We start from the raw sequence: 17916 nt of genomic DNA, 5'->3' as shown, positions 1-17916 counted from the left end.
GTGCTAGTCACTTATGAATGATGATCAAGTCACACGGTATAACTGGATAGCCCTATGGAATGGTTTTCAAACATTTGGACAGATCTCATAGTACCAGGTGATAAAACTGTGGTCACTGGGTTTGAGTTTTGGTACCTGTGGCTGGATCGTGCAGGCCACTTTGTCTCAATAGTTGATCATTTGTTCTGTTACTTTCGTTGTATAAGAGAGACCTTCAGATCTACTCACACCAAAGCCTTGGTTTCTGCACATTCATTCTGAGCCTTTCACACACAGTAGTTCATTAGTATTTGCTCATTTGTTTACTCCACAAATGGATGTGCGCTGGGTGCTGGCATAGATCTGTGAACAAAGCTAAACAGTCCACCTCATGGATGTTTACATTTTACTTGAAGAGACAGACATTAAACAACTGGTTGCCAGTATTTAATTATAACTGTGGTAAATCCAACAAGGGAGAAGTATTAGGTGGTAAGAGAGTGTCTAAACCAGCAGATCTGAGCTAGGGGTCAGGGAATAGTAGAAATCAAGTCCTGGTGAGGGGCCGGTAGAGCAGTGGGCAGACCCTGGCCAACAGTTCACCAGTACACATCCTGACATCCAGAGGTGGATGTGGGACAGGGGCGTGCTGGGTCATGGTTAGTATCCCAGCATTTGCCAAGAAGACCAGATAAGTCTGAATAGCCTCTGCCCTGCCTACTACACACCCTTCAACCTCCAGGCATCAGGTCAGCAGTCCAGTACCTTCAGATGATGGCTTCTGACCTGACTTCTGAGAGGACTAGGTGCCCACAGCCTAATTTCCTGACACGTGAAAAGAGAAGAGTGTTTCAGGACATCTCTGTTTCCATAAGGAAATTGTTGCCCATTTAGCTTGAGAAGCAATAGCTTCTTAGAAGAGAAGAAAGGGAACCTCAGTGGAAAAAGAAACCACATTTGAAATTCAATAAGAAATTTCTCAAACATGATTCTCCTTTTTTAGAAAAAGTGTATGGTAACTTAGCATTTCAACTTCTTCTCTGGATTCTCCCATCTGCCTTTGTTCCTTTCCCTCATCCCTCCACAGGTCTGACCAGAGTTGTTCTTGCCAGTAATGGCAGCAGCTGGCATATCTCTCAGCTGCCCATCAGGGATGGGAGTGGTTTATTTCCCTCCTTGTTGCAGTCTCAGAACTAATCTGCAATCACATGTACCCCGGCACACAAGTGAGGGGTTAACTGGCTCCTTCCAGCTAAGTGGGGGTGGGACAGGAGTCTGGGGGCGGCAGGCAGTGGGGAGGTGTGCACAGAGTATCCAGGAGCTTTGTGCTTCTGTGAGAAGAGCATGCAATTAAGCAGGTAGGTGCATTTGCCTTTTTAACATTTATGCAGTTAATTGCTCCGACTTTTTCCGTCTTCTGGCCTTGTGCTCCTAATATGTAATCTAATAGCTTTTTTTTTTTTAATGGCTGGCACCTCAAAGACCACTTTTTGCATGTTGATTAGACTTAGAATGTTTTGGGTTTTTTGCTCGTCTGAATCCAGGAATCTGAAAGATAAATGTTTTCTCTCTCTGCTTTTAATTTTTTTGTTTAACTGTTCATCCCCTAGGCCTCCCAGTAACACTGGATGCAGGAGACAATACATTGGCAGTGAAAAACAAGCTGAACCAGTTGTAGTTTTAGATCCTGTTTCCACATATGAACCCCAAACCAAAGACCACGTCGCTGAAAAAGATCCAACTCAACACAAGGATGATGAAGGTGAAATTAAACCAGAATACAAAGAAGACAGTGTTGAAAAAATAAGAGATACAGACAGCTCCAACTGCTGATCCATAAACCAGAAGGCGGATATGTTCAGAAGTCCTTTTTAACAAGCACATGCTTTAGTTTTGGTGTATTGGCAAGGGCTATAGACATTCTGTTCTTGTCACTGTATTCAGAGTATAGGTTCTTTTTTGATGTCACTTTTGTAAGTTCACTTATAAATATAAGTAAGCTATTTAGCAAAGTACACATTCTTTATAGTTTTTTTAATCTTTATAGGATAAGATTTTTTTCTAGTTACTGTATTAAGTGTGACTTCTTTTAGAAGTTTACAAAAAATTCATGTTATCTTTTTAGGTAATGTGCATACCACTAATCAAATGTAATGATTAAAGTTTGCAGCACTTATGTATAATTGGATAAACAGAAGTGACTAGGTTAAGGTGATTTTAAAAGCCCCCAAAGAAGCTCCTGTTTTGGGTCTGATCCTTTTTTGATGGAGAAACTTCAGTAGCATGGGAATTGTTAGGCACTGTGGCATACAAATTACTTTCTAGGATGTACTGAGATAAGCTTAAAATTCAGGAGCTGATCTCAAACTAGTAGTCCCATACCCAGTGTTAATTACACACATTATTAACTGTGGGATGAAAAACACATACTATTGATTGTGTCCAAAGCCTCCCAAGGACTTTGGAGGGAAGGCTCTAGTGGCCAGAAGGCAGAATTGAGGTGGAAGTCCAAACCCTGAATTTAATAGAGTATTATCTTGGTAAACCGTGTGTTCTGTGCTGTGAGTTAATTGTGTTTTCTCATGGACTCATGTGGCACAAGGACCATATTTTATCACAGTTCTTATGTACAGTGGAGATGGGTGACAAGCATACAATTGTCTTGCTTCACTGCTGTTCTACATTACACAGGTTTGTTGTTCTTTTTAAAGAAATTAGGTGGTAGTCTCTAAAAATACAGTGTTTCAGTCTACCACAGTGAATAAATAGAAATGTAATCAGGGATTTAAAAAAAAACCTTATGCAGCTTTTCAAAGTTGATTGTTTCAAAACTGATGTTTGTTTAAAATAAGTGGTCATGTACTTGAGTGCATTTTTTTATGACAGTGATTCAGTAATGGTAATTTTACTATTAAAGAAAGTGAAAGGTTTAGTTTTGTTAGCATAGCTCAGCATGAAGCTGTCAGGTGTTTCTCACCTAAGGGCAAAAGAAAATGATAGTAATAATTGCAGTAGTTGTATTTTATTTTTGCACGTATGCTAAACATAGGCTTGAAAAGGTGGATAGGCAGGTAAATGTACTTCCTAAATTTGGAGATAATTATCTTTCTGTAGGCTCGTTATGCTTGATTGTTTCCATGTTCTTCCAGTGATGATTTTACAGTTACTTATCAGTTTACTCATAGGGAATTATAATGTAATGTTTTTCAACTGTGATTTCCCCTAATTGAATAATACTGCTATATGATATACTAACTACAAACTGCATTAATTCACTTAAACAAGTTCTGTTATGCTGTGATTTGAACTCTCCTCACCACACTTATTAAAAAGCACCAAGTTTCCCTTATTAAAGGTCAATTGTGGTTATTGACATTTTTGGTTTAGTTCCCCAAACTTGACATTCTTTAATATGAAAATTGTGTAAGACTTGATAACTTTAGTAATTTTTAATAATCCACAAAATGGTTTATTTTGAGGAATTCTATTCTTTGTTTCTTCCTGCTTTCTGCATTCCTGTGTCTGTTATCAGTCTGATGGCATGTGTCTTACACATATTTAGGAATATAAAAATCTGTACACTTGTCATTCCATATTTAACCACACACCGTTTCCAGGGTAAGAAGTTAACCATTTGTGAAATGTGTTAGCTGGACCAGGCAACATTTAGTCACTGGTACAGTATTTTGAAAGTGTTCCTGCCTTTTCTGAGCTGCTTATTTCTTCACCAACATCACAAAGCATTTAAAATTAATTTGCTAAAATTAATTCTAGCATCCTTTTGTATCTGAGATAGTCTCACATAAACTCCTCACCTACAGTGGTTTCAGCAGTTGATCAGTCCTGTGGAAATTCTGATTGGAGGGAATTAACAGGGCTGTAACCATCCCGCCTTGATTGGCCTGATAAAAACAGATGCGTGTTTTGGCTCTGGCTGCTCGCCGGTAATTCCTCCTTCCTTACCTGTTTTGTTAACAGTAAATGTTTGTTAGAAATGGCGTAGTACAGGTAGAGATTATCGTTAATCTTTCAGACCATTTTTAGGTTGTATGGTAGGTGTAGTGTATAGTCTGTATCACAGAATCTTAAAAACAAAGTTCGGATGATTTTTATAAACGCACACTATACATGTTTAATCACTTTCATCGTGGAACAGCTTCAGCTTATATGGCAATAAGTTGTGGAGAATGGATAGCCGTCTCTTATCATCACTGACCTTAGGAAGATCATCAAGCAGCCCTTACTTAAGGATTGCATTTGTTTTGAAGTTTCTTCGGAGCACTAACATTTCCCAGTCCCACTGCCATTTTTTAATACAGGGTATGATGAGTTTCTTTCATCTCTTTACATGTAATTCCATATATATATATATATATATATATATATATATATGTTTTATATCTATTATATATCCTTTAACATATATGTAGAGAGAGAGAAAATATATAAATAGAAACAGTGCTTATCACTTTCAAAAACTTGAAATGCTACACATCCATTGGTGACCCCAATCCTCAAGTAAGGAAAAGGTGAATAGGCTGTGCTCAGCACTGAAATTAAAGTGTTGACTTGGTTGAGGTAATAAATCACCTCTTTGGTTAATTTAATGTAGTTATTCAGTTATTAACTTGGTTGTACCTTTTTTCTCTAGTTTCATTCATTATAATTTTTGTCACATTTCCAGGGCATACTCTCATACGATCTCCCATATTTCGTGTGTGTGTGTGTACATGTGCAGAGGCTATCTGAACACTCATCTGTTGTTTATTGCTAAGCATCAGGAAAGGCAGTAGCAACAACAAACTGTGACACAGTTCTCCCAACTTAGAGTGATACCAACCAGTTCTCCTGCCCTGTGCTCTGAGAGAATCTGCCACTGAGCCTATTTTAAATCACTGCTTTTACAGTAAGGCCTTGGCTCTGCCATAAGGCCATTACCTTCCCCTCTTAGTACTCTTCAAAAGGAGAGGTCCTCAGTATGCTTAGTAAAAACTTATAGAATATATCAGAAATCTAAACTTAGCCAACTCTCCCACAGGTCAGTACATAGCAATTTATATAATTTGGGGGAAAGACAAATGGTAACAGTTTGAACAGAGAATCTAAATCATATAAAGCAGTTGGATATTATTATATCTATAGGTATGTGTTTGAATATGTTTATTTCTGGTCATCCTCTGCTATAACCCGGATACTGGCTTTCAGAAGAGACAATTCAGCCAATCTGTATGTTGCATCATTTTTAATCACCTACTAGATTCTGTAGTAAAAATGATTGGGCATTTAATTGCTTTAAGAATATTCATTCATTGATGGGTTTACTCACTTATGCTCATTCTTGTTCCAAAAAGGATCTAAGGAGACCCCCAAAGATATAAATGATAGATGAACAACTAAAATCTAGAAAGAGATGGGAATCAGAGAAAAGGGAATTAAGGGTAGGAAAGTGAGAGGAAGCTATTTGGCTCTTAAAAAATCCGTGAAACAGAAGATGTACACCTTCCTGGCAGAGAGAGCTCCTAGTGTGAAAGATTTTTTTCAGAGATGTTCTGACTTGTAAAGTATGAGGTGTTTGAACTGAGTGTGGAGTTGGTGGCAAAAATATTGTACTCCTTTACTGGGTCATGACCCCCCAAAATGGACAGGAGAGCTCGTATACAAACAAGATCCCCATAGAAATGTGATGGCCAGAAGACAAGGTTCACAGGTATAATTCGGGGCAAAATACTATCTCTGTATTTCACCAAACAGTGAAATTAAAAGAAGAAAAAGCACACGAGTTAGTGAAGTTTTAGAGCAAAACCAAAATGAAGACATACTTGAGATCTCCCAGTCTAATAATACCAGTGGTGTGGTTGTCAGCTGGGGTGTGTGCAGCCCGTCTGGAAGACACTCATGTTTTGGCTGATTGCTCCACAACTTCTGTGGCGAAGATGGGCTCTGGGGGCTCAGGCAGCTCACCAGCCATGGCAGCCTTTTCAGCTTCCTCATTCAAGTAGAAAAATGTGTGTTCTTCACTGAAACCTATTAAAAACAACAATAAATTTTACTGTCTAATCCAGTGGTGCCAATTTTGACGTTCTTTGTTACATGATTTAAAGGAGGTCATCTTTAGAACTGTCCAGAGGTGTCACATCACCATTAGGAAGGATTCTAGAACCACCTTAAAGTGGGCATGTCATTGTTTATACATTAACTGCAATACACTTGTTGAGTTTGCAGTGTACCCTTAGACAACATTCTGGAACATTTGGTTTACAGCAGACTTTGGGCAGAGGCCGAGCAGCAAAGGATAAGAGGAAGATAAACTAGAGGAAAGGCTGGTACTCTGCGTGAGACAGACCATTGCCAACTGACTATTCCAAGGTAAACCACTGAGGACTTAGCCTATTCCGGTCAGGTTCCACGTGTTTCCGGGCAGGGACAGTGTTTTAATGGCTGAGCTTTTGACAAGATTTCCTACTCAGTCTCTCAGTGCAGTGATTTGGTTTTCCAGTTTTGTGGTCCCCTTCTTATTTATTGACCACTGCCAATGTCAGCGAAATCCTCACTAATCTGTTAATCCATTCCGGAATGCTCAGGGCTGGCACTGTCACCAGGGAGGGGCTGGGCCTCCAGTCACTAGAGTCCTTTTGATGCCCTGAAGCAGCTGTTTCCCTTGTGGTGAAGTCTGGCTGGAAATGTGATAGGTCATTGAAGGAACCTAAAGCTTCCACAAGTCAGGATGACAAAAAAATAATCAGACTGAAATGTAGGAACAGTATAATTTTACCTATTTGAAAAAACAAGCCTTCATGTTGTTACACACTAAACAATACAAAGTAACTTTTGACTGCCCTCGCATGACTTAGAAATAGTCTCCCAATTATATCTTTGTTTTCTAGAAAACAAGGTCATCACCTATGTTAAACGTGACAAATGAATAATTACTATTTCTCTTGGTCACTTTTTAAAAAATGCCTATTGCTGAGTCACAAAGTAGGACTTCCTTGCTTTCATATTCAATAATTGGTATGTTCCACAATACATTCTATAATACATCTATCTCATTTTATAGTTTCATTTATGGTATACAAGTATGTCAACACTGCTTAATTAACGTAACTTTTTTTTTTGCAGTATATCAATTCTATTTTAAAATACAAAATAGTTTCAGAATTTCAAAGACAACTATTGGTCTCTTTAAATGTTTTTGCATGCTTTGTTTTGGCTATCACAGTAATATATAGAGTAAAAATGTATATTTGGGGTGTTGCTCTCCAGTTAGCCAGTACATAAGGTGCTTCTACCCATGCAGATTTACAAAGTTTGATGTCGTAAATGATTGGTTCATCTCTCTTGAGACCATAGCCTTTCCAAGGTACATTAAATTAACATGCTATCTACTTGAGTAAAACGAGTTGTTGCCAAGAACCACCAGGAAAACATCCACCTTTAACTTTCCTGGGCTGTGCAGAAAAACCTTAAGTATAATTTGGACCGTAACAAAAGGTAGGCTTGGAAATTCCAATCAATTAAGTCTATTGAAAAGCATCACACAGCCTATTCATCAAGATTAGGGCTAGAGTTTTAAACATTCAGGTAAATAGATAATCCATTAAGAAAACAATACACATGGCAAATGCCATCCTAGTTTTGTCAGCACTTATTTATAGTCTTTGGATTTCCCTGCCCTCCTGCCGAGAGACTTCTATTCCCCCATCTCCCAATCTTTGTTCTCTTATTCATGGCTAAGCGAAACTAAGCAAGAAAGCAGCACATACCCAGTGTTCCATTCTGGACAAGTTCTTCCTCTATAGTAAAGAGGCGGTTGTACTTAGTCACCCGTTCGCCACGAGAAAGACCTCCCAACTTGATAAACCGGACACCAAGTCCAACGGCCTAAAGAGGTGGGGGAACGGCTTATTTTAAATGGAGTCATATTTTGCTAAACTACAAACAGTTCTTGAGGGAGAAAGGACACTGCCCCTGTGTGCTGTTTTGTTTTTACTCTCATTAAGTTAATTTCTCATTTTGTTACATGAGTAAAGTGGCCTGCTTATAAGCTGAAAGTGTCAAAGGTAAAGAGATAGTGTGACTGTACATCAGATGCTCTGCTAGTCGTGTAAGCATGCTGATTTTTATCTAAGAACATTCTGGCCTTTCTTACTTCATTTTAGGAGGTAAGATCGCAAGTGCACACCCCAGTCATTTAAGTGTGCTCGTCATTTTACCAGGACTTCAATTTTTCTTCTTTTTAAAAGTTCAAAGATTTGCTGTCTGGGAGGAAGAAAGTCTTTTTCATAAAAGGTTACATGACTTTCTCTGCCAAAGACCGCCTTTCTCTGAAATACCAATTTGGGATAAAAGCAGTGTTTTGGCAATTCTGCAGTTGACCGGTTTTCAGCACTTACCAAATCGACAAGGCTGTCATCAGACGACTCTCCTTCTGCACTTCCAAAGACAGCGATGTGCTTCTTACCTGTAAGCAGAGGAATTCTTTTCAGTTTTAGATGGTATGGAAACAATCATCAAATATATGAGCCTCTGGGATCAAAATTTAAAATTTGCCAGAGATTTAAAACTGCGAAGAGTCAATTCTTTGACCACCTGAGAATTCTAACCCAAACGTTTGCATTTTTATTGCCCTGATTTTATTTGTTTACCCCTTTGTAGTAGTTTAGGTGATAAATACTAAATGAATGCCATGTTTCATCAAATTTAACATACCATAAATTGTAAGAGGCACCATTATTACCGCTGTAGAGGAAAAATGCTCAAATTAGACTGACGCATTTCTAAGCTGTAAGACACAATTCAAGGTCAATCATGTTCAATGTGCAACTTTGAGTCAAAATATACAGTAAGTGCAAGGGCGTCATATGCCTAAATAATGGATTTCACAATTCATGTAAAATTTTATTCAAAGGAATCTGTCGTTCTGAATGTTGACTTATTAGGAAAGCAGTGTTGATAGTATTTAATCAATCACTTGAAGATCTCAAAACCCCTTAAAATTTGCACAGTCTACAAGACTGCAAGCCAAAGTTCTTCCTATGGTGACAGAGTTGTGTCTTACAGGCAGGAGTTAGAGCAGCAATCTGGAGTGGATGACAGAATGGCTGCTGAGAGGTAGGCCCAGGAGGAAAGACCAGGCCCTGGGGCATTCCATCCACCACCTGCACGCCACCCTGCCTGGGCCGTAGACCAGGGCAGCCTGCAGGCTAAGGGACTACAGGCATTTCATTCCATCCTCTGGCGCCAGCCCAGGCCCCTGGCTGCCAGGCTCGCTCTGAGTCCTGCTCCAGGTCTGAGACCAGCCTGCTGCCTAGTTCCTGAGACCCACTCACGATATGCATGTTTCAGGCCCTGTGCATAAGTGAACAAGACTCCCATGAACTCCTGGGAATTTACAGTCTAGTGGAGGATACCAGACATTAAATAGCCTACAAGTAATTGTGACCAGTACTACAATTGAAAATATAGGATAAGAAAGGTTCAGAGCAGCCAGTGAGGGGTGGGGGAAGTCAGGGAAGGCATATAGATATGAAGAGGTTTCATTTAAGGCAAAAAGACCTGAAGGAATAGTTAGCCAACTAAATGGTACAGGGCAAAGCATTCTAGGCTGAAGGAACAGCATGTTCAAAGACCTCAAGGCTGTAAAAAGTTTGAAACTTTTGAGGAGTTGAAAAATAGCCAGTGTGGGCTAGTGATTGAAAAAAAATCACTGTGGTGTCGTGTGAAGCTGAGAGGGCTGTGGCCTCAGCCACCTGTTTGCAGTAGCCCTCCCTGAAGGGGAGGGCCCCCGGGCAGGGCTGTTATTGGAACATTATGAAGTGAATCAGTAGTAAGCTGCATTTTGTTTTCCAGCACCAAATCACTCACAAATGGTTGGGGTGTTTTTTTCTTCCAAGATTTATTCCATGCTTTTTATTAACTGATATACTGCATATTTAAGTGCATTATGAGTCTTTCAGAGCTATACTTTTTACTCACTGTCAATAAGATTGGTCATTTCCACCAAGTCAGACATCGTAGTTTGATTTGTGTGTTTTACGATCAGCCCGCTGCATCTGAGGATGCCGATGTTCCCATCCTCTAGAAGTTTAGAGATGCTTTTGGATGCGGTGCCTGCAATTATGTAACACTTGGAACCAAGAGCATTGTAGGTGCTGTCCCACTGTTCAGAGTCCTGGGTAAATATTTAAGAATTGATCATTACAATGTGTGGGACATCATCACAAAACGACAGGGCTCATGCAGCACATAATCAGCTATACACCTTTTTGAGACACACAAAACAGGGGTAGGGGGCTTGGTTTGTTTGCATCTGTGGCTTCATGTTGCCCGTACCACAGCCACACAAATTAACAAGCTTCATGGAACAGCAACTTAGAGTGATTAAATTTGAGCTTGAAGATCTAGTGAATAAAATGTTAATACACATTAAATGCTATTCTCCACATTAATTCTGATGTCCTTCAAACACAGGCTCTTCCTACCCACTGTGTTATCCATGATGCTGCTGAAGACTGGTTGGTTAGGAGATTTTAGTGTTATTTCTGGTAAAAAGCCAACTGAAGGAAATGAGCCTGCAGGGACATAGACCCTCATTCCCAGCACCCTTATTTTTTATTGGTGAGACCACCAAATGATATGAAATGCTCATTATTTAAATAGATATATACAGTCTTCCCAGCCATTGTACCAGATTTCAACCTGTCCCATTAGAACAGGCCATTTAGGTACATCTTATCGCATTAAAGAGAGTTGTGGCCAGAGCCTCGGGACAAGAAGCAGAAGATAGGTCTGGCAAGATTAAAGAACTAGGCTCAGCATCTTCCACAAGCGCTGGGTTGTAGCACAGGCTGTGAAAGGAAAGATGGGACTGAGAGAGCCTGGGGCTCCAGTAAGATCCAGCACTCTCTTTGTCCCTCAAATTTAAATAGGTGAGTTGTCTCAAAGAGGGTACCTGATCACTATATCTACTGGTTCTCAAATGCATAAAATCAAGAACGTAAGTTTTGGGGCTTCCCTGGTGGCGCAGTGGTTGAGAATCTGCCTGCCAATGCAGGGGACACGGGTTCGAGCCCTGGTCTGGGAAGATCCCACATGCCGCGGAGCAACTAGGCCCGTGAGCCACAACTACTGAGCCTGCGCGTCTGGAGCCTGTGCTCCGCAACAAGAGAGGCCGCGATAGTGAGAGGCCCGTGCACTGCGATGAAGAGTTGCCCCCACTTGCCACAACTAGAGAAAGCCCTCGCACAGAAACGAAGACCCAACACAGCCATAAATAAATAAACAAATAAACAAACAAATAAATAAACGTAAGTTTTGAAGTTTAAGTGGGTTAGGAAGAGAGAGTTCTATGGCACATAAACAACCCTCGTCAGATGCATTAGTGTGAATAAATCAGAAACCTCAATATCTCACACCTTTTAAAAATATGGCTTTGTAACTTCTATGCATGCATAGTAACTGGATTTAGGTTTAAAAAACATTTGGCCTAGTTGAAGTCCTATTTCCGTGAGCACTTGGAAATGATATGTGATTAACCTATTGAAGCACCAGCTAGCACATTGGGCTCGCCTGCCATCAGTCAGGCTGCTTGTAAATACACAGGTATTCCTGAAGTGCTGGGGGATACTTGTTTCATTCTGTAGACAGGCACACTCCTATGTGTTTCTGCTATTCATTTGCTTAGTAAGTGCCTTTTCTCATAAATGCCAAAATAAAGCAACTCAGCCCCAGCCCAAATTACAACACATTTCAAATCTACAGATCCAAAAGGAAGATTTTATTCTGTTTTATTATAAAATTCAAGTTGAATCCTATTACCTCCTTCCTGAAAGGATCAATTAATGCAATAATTGAAGGGAACTTGTTGATTAGCTCCACATACAGGTCAACCATCTCAGCTGCATTTTTGTAGGTTCCCATCATCACTTCATACTTTCCTTTACTCTGATAAGTATAAGGAAGATATTAAAGAATAAATGATGAATTCTTCAAACATTAAAGATGTGATTCAAATTCATTTTCATTCATTTCATATAAAAGACTGCAAACAGATTATTTCCAGGCCACATTCACCTGAGAAATCTATGCATTTTACTTTAAATATCTGTTAAATGTCAACCTGGGAAAATCAAGTCAGCATTCCTCTGGATGCCCCATAGATCTCTTCCCACTGACTTCAGATGAAGCCTTCTGCACAAAAAAACGAGTAAAGAGAAGGAGGGGAGTAATTTCTTACTTAAGTTTTATAACGTGGTGCCAGATAGTGCTTGGATAGATGGGCAATAACATAAATTCATAAACAGAATAGCAATGCAGACCTGCCTACTCACTAGAACTACCATCGTTCAGCTCACAGTGAATGAATAGCTTGTTTCCTTTTCTGCGAATATTCTAAAATTTGAAAGCGGGGCTAAGTTTTTGAGATACTAACAACCAATATGAAATGTAAAGAGACTTATGTGGAGGCAAACATGCAAGTTCTAGTAGTAACAATATTGTTTTGAAAGTGAAGTTCTAGTGCAACCCGTTCATTGAAGTCTAGAACACCCCGAAGTCATTAAGCATAGGAGTAAACGAAGCTGGAGGATCTAGTGTAGTCTCTGCAAACACAGCACCCTTATGTCCAGTCCAAGTCTGTGTCCAGGGATGGCACCTGGGATATTTAGGTACTGGGAGGAAGGTGGAACGGACCAGACTGGCTCTTTGGTTTATTAATGCCTTCCTATTGCTGCTAATAGAATGGATTCCATTGGAATTAAGCAGGTTCCTAAGAAGTCCATCATTGAAAAGATTCTATACTTCTTTTCACGTAAAATATAGCAGCAAGAGCTCTCAGTTTCTATACTGCAAAACGTATGCCATCCTATCTTGTCAGAGAGGAAATGATAATGATTTTGAACTAACATTGTAAGAATTATCTGATACCAAGCTAAAGCATTTTACTGAATATAAGCAATAAATACCCATTCTAGTTAACACTAGCAGTCAGTATTTTCATAATTCTTGGTGTATGTTGCTGATGAAAACATGCAATTATTTTTCTTACTGGTATGCCTAGGAACCAATCATTATGTGAAGAATACAAAATTGCATTAAATATTCCTTTATGTGCTTAGTTTCTTTAGGAAAATAACTTTTAGAAGTCAGCTGAAACTTAGGTTTCTTATATACTATTCAAGATTTCCTTTGAAGTTAAAAGAATCACAAATTAAAGTGGAATTGTATTTGGTCATGTGCCCTGAATTTGATGTTAATTAGTATTATTAATTATTCTCCAAAAACTTCAGTAACTTGGAAATACTTTTATATTTAAAAAGTGAGAGAGGGCAGACAGCAGAAGCAAGAAGAACTACAATCCTGCAGCCTGTAGAACAAAAACCACATTCACAGAAAGATAGACAAGATGAAAAGGCAGAGGGCTATGTACCAGATGAAGGAACAAGATAAAACCCCAGAAACACAACTAAATGAAGTGGAGATAGGCAACCTTCCAGAAAAAGAATTCAGAATAATGATAGTGAAGATGATCCAGGACCTCGGAAAAAGAATGGAGGCAAAGATCGAGAGGATGCAGGAAATGTTTAACAAAGACCTAGAAGAATTAAAGAACAAACAGAGATGAACAATACAATAACTGAAATGAAAAATACACTAGAAGGAATCAATAGCAGAAAAACTGAGGCAGAAGAACGGATAAGTGACCTGGAAGACAGAATGGTGGAATTTACTGCAGCGGAACAGAATAAAGAAAAAAGAATGAAAAGAAATGAAGACAGCCTGAGAGACCTCTGGGACAACATTAAACGCAACAACATTCGCATTATAGGGGTCCCAGAAGGAGGAGAGAGAGAAAGGACCCAAGAAAATATTTGAAGAGATTATAGTTGAAAACTTCCCTAACATGGGAAAGGAAATAGCCACCCAAGTCCAGGAAGCACAGAGAGTCCCAGGCAGGATAAACCCAAGGAGAAACATGCTGAGACACATAGTAATCAAATTGGCAAAAATTAAAGACAAAGAAAAATTATTGAAAGCAACAAGAGAAAAACGACAAATAACATACAAGGGAACTCCCATCAGGTTAACAGCTGATTTCTCAGCAGAAACTCTACAAGCCAGAAGGGAGTGGCATGACATATTTAAAGTGATGAAAGGGAAGAAACTACAACCAAGATTACTCTACCCAGCAAGGATCTCATTCAGATTCAATGGAGAAATCAAAAGCTTTACAGACAAGCGAAAGCTAAGAGACTTCAGCACCACAAAACCAGCTCTACACTAAATGCTAAAGGAACTTCTCTAAGTGGGAAACACAAGAGAAGAAAAGGACCTACAAAAACAAACCCAAAACAATTAAGAAAATGGTCACAGGAACATACATATCGATAATTACCTTAAACGTGAATGGATTAAATGCTCCAACCAAAAGACACAGGCTCACAGAATGGATACAAAAACAAGACCCATCTATATGCTGTCTACAAGAGACCCACTTCAGACCTAGGGACACATACAGACTGAAAGTGAGGGGATGGAAAAAGATATTCCATGCAAATGGAAATCAAAAGAAAGCTGGAGCAGCAATACTCATATCAGATAAAATAGACTTTAAAATAAAGAATGTTACAAGAGACAAGGAAGGACACTACATAACGATCAAGGGATCAATCCAAGAAGAAGATATAACAATTATAAATATACATGCACCCAACAAAGGAGCACCTCAGTACATAAGGCAACTGCTAACAGCTATAAAAGAGGAAATCGACAGAAACACAATAATTGTGGTGGACTTTAACACCTCACTTACACCAATGGACAGCTCATCCAAACAGAAAATAAATAAGGAAACAGAAGCTTTAAATGACAAAACAGACCAGATAGATTTCATTGATATTTTTAGGACAGTCCATCCAAAAAAAGCAGATAACACTTTCTTCTCAAGTGCACACAGAACATTCTCCAGGATAGATCACATCTTGGGTCACAAGCATCAGTAAATTTAAGAAAACTAAAATCATATCAAGCATCTTTTCTGACCACAATGCTATGAGATTAGAAATGAATTACAGGGAAAAAAACGTAAAAAACACAAACACATGGAGGCTAAACAGTACGTTACTAAATAACAAAGAGATCAGTGAAGAAATCAAAGAGGAAATCAAAAAATACCTAGAGACAAATGACAATGAAAACACGACGATCCAAAACCTATGGGATGCAGCAAAAGCAGTTCTAAGAGGGAAGTTTATAGCTATACAAGCCTACCTCAAGAAACAAGAAAAATCTAAAATAAACAATCTAACCTTACACCTAAAGGAACTAGGGAAAGAAGAACAAACAAAACCCAAAGTTACCAGAAGGAAAGAAATCATAAAGATCAGAGCAGAAGTAATGAAATAGAAACAAAGAAAACAATAGCAAAGATCAATAAAACTAAAAGCTGGTTCTTTAAGAAGATAAACAAAATTGATAAACCATTAGCCAAGACTCATCAAGAAAAAAGAGGGAGAGGACTCAAATCAATAAAATTAGAAGTGAAAAAGGAGAAGTTACAACAGACACCACAGAAATACAAAGCATCCTAAGAGACTACTGCAAGCAACTCTATGCCAATAAAATGGACAACCTGGAAAAAATGGATGAATTCTTCGAAAGGTATAATCTTCCAAGACTGAACCAGGAAGAAATACAAAATATGAACAGACCAATCACAAGTAATGAAATTGAAACTGTGATTAAAAATCTTCCAACAAACAAAAGTCCAGGACCAGATGGCTTCACAGGTGAATTCTATCAAACATTTAGAGAAGAGCTAACACCCATCCTTCTCAAACTCTTCCAAAAAATTGCAGAGGAAGGAACACTCCCAAACTGATTTATGAGGCCACCATCACCCCGATACCAAAACCAGACAGAGATACTACAAAAAAAGAAAATTACAGACCAATATCACTCATGAATATAGATGCAAAAATCCTCAACAAAATACTAGCAAACAGAATCCAACAACACATTAAAAGGATCATACACCATGATCAAGTGGGATTTATCCCAGGGATGCAAGGATTCTTCAATATACGCAAATCAATCAATGTGATACACCATATCAACAAACTGAAGAATAAAAACCATATGATCATCTCAATAGATGCAGAAAAAGCTTTTGACAAAATTCAACACCCATTTATGATAAAAACTCTCCAGAAAGTGGGCATAGAGGGAACCTACCTCAACATAATAAAGGCCATATACGACAAACCCACAGCAAACATCATTCTCAATGGTGAAAAACTGAAAGCATTTCCTCTAAGATCAGGAACGAGACAAGGATGTCCACTCTAGCCACTATTATTCAACATAGCTTTGGAAGTCCTAGCCATGGCAATCAGAGAAGAAAAAGAAATAAAAGGAATACAGATTGGAGAAGAAGAAGTAAAACTGTCACTGTTTGCAGATGACATGATACTGTACATAGAGAATCGTAAAGAGGCCACCAGAAAACTACTAGAGCTAATCAATGAATTTGGTAAAGTTGTAGGATACAAAATTAATGCACAGAAATCTCTTGCATTCCTATACACTAACAACAAAAATCAGAAAGAGAAATTAAGGAAACACTCCCATTCACCATTGCAACAAAAATAATAAAATACCTAGGAATAAAACTACCTAGGGAGACAAAAGACCTGTATGCAGAAAACTATAAGACACTGATGAAAGAAATTAAAGATGATACAAACAGATGGAGAGATATACCATGTTCTTGGATTGGAAGAATAAATATTGTGAAAATGACTATACTACCCAAAGCAATCTACAGATTCAGTGCAATCCCTATCAAATTACTAATGTCATTTTTTTACAAAACTAGAACAAAAAAAATCTTAAAATCTGTATGGAGACACAAAAGAGCCTGAATAGCCAAAGTGGTCTTGAGGGGAAAAAAACGGAGCTGGAGGAATCAGACTCCCTGACTTCAGACTATACTACAAAGCTACAGTAATCAAGACAGCATGGTACTGGCATAAAAACAGAAATAGAGATCAATGGAACAGGATAGAAAGCCCAGAGATAAACCCACACACCTATGGTCAACTAATCTATGACAAAGGAGGCAAGGATATACAATGGAGAAAAGACAATCTCTTCAATAAGTGGTGCTGGGGAAACTGGACAGCTACATGTAAACGAATTAAATTAGAACACTCCCTAACACCATTAGCAAAAATAACTCAAAATGGATTAGAGACTTAAATGTAAGACTGGACACTATAAAACTCTTAGAGGAAAACATAGGAAGAACACTCTTTGACATAAATCACAGCAAGATCTTCTTTGATCCACCTCCTAGAGTAGTGGAAATAAAAACAAAAATAAACAAATGGGACCAAATGCAACTTAAAAACTTTTGCAAAGCAAAGGCAACTACAGACATGACGAAAAGACAACACTCAGAATGGGAGAAAATGTTTGCAAACAAATCAACAGACAAAGGATTAATCTCCAAAATATATAAACACCTCATGCAGCTCAATATTAAAAAAACAAACAATCCAATCCAAAAATGGGCAGAAGACCTAAATAGACATTTCTCCAAAGAAGACCTACAGATGGCCAAGAAGCACATGAAAAGCTGCTCAACATCACTAATTATTAGAGAAATGTAAATCAAAACTACAATGAGGTATCACCTCACACCAGTTAGAATGGGCGTCATCAGAAAATCTAAACAACAAATGCTGGAGAGGGTGTGGAGAAAAGGGAACCCTCTTGCACTGTTGGTGGGAATGTAAATTGATACAGCCACTATGGAGAACAGTATGGAGGTTCCTTAAAAAACTAAAAATAGAATTACCATATGACCCAGCAATCTCACTACTGGGCATATACCCAGAGAAAACCATAATTCAAAAAGACACATGCACCCCAATGTTC

At 38.6% G+C, this 17916-nt stretch overlaps 2 protein-coding genes across 4 annotated transcripts in view; one reads left to right on the top strand and one right to left on the bottom strand.

Moving 5' to 3' along the window:
* Positions 1-3333, top strand: part of SHTN1 (shootin 1) — a 102119-nt gene extending 98786 nt beyond the window's left edge. For all 3 annotated transcript variants that reach the window (XM_068548628.1, XM_068548626.1, XM_068548627.1), the window contains one exon: positions 1590-3333. In XM_068548628.1, coding sequence (XP_068404729.1) covers positions 1590-1601 — 12 coding nt within the window. In that variant the 3' untranslated portion in view covers positions 1602-3333. The remainder of the gene's footprint in view (positions 1-1589) is intronic.
* A 2050-nt stretch (positions 3334-5383) lies between these two features.
* The window catches only part of ENO4 (enolase 4), a 31298-nt gene continuing 18765 nt past the window's right edge, over positions 5384-17916 (bottom strand). Inside the window, exons 10-14 of the mRNA XM_068548625.1 lie at positions 11797-11922; positions 9955-10150; positions 8373-8440; positions 7743-7860; positions 5384-6003 (exon numbers count right to left, since the gene is read on the bottom strand). Coding sequence (XP_068404726.1) covers positions 5873-6003; positions 7743-7860; positions 8373-8440; positions 9955-10150; positions 11797-11922 — 639 coding nt within the window. The 3' untranslated portion in view covers positions 5384-5872. The remainder of the gene's footprint in view (positions 6004-7742; positions 7861-8372; positions 8441-9954; positions 10151-11796; positions 11923-17916) is intronic.

This window comes from Eschrichtius robustus, chromosome 7, assembly GCF_028021215.1.
Source record: "Eschrichtius robustus isolate mEscRob2 chromosome 7, mEscRob2.pri, whole genome shotgun sequence".
NCBI lineage: Eukaryota > Metazoa > Chordata > Mammalia > Artiodactyla > Eschrichtiidae > Eschrichtius > Eschrichtius robustus.
The sequence above is the reverse complement of the archived record's forward strand: the minus strand, read 5'-3'. Positions and strand labels throughout refer to the sequence as shown.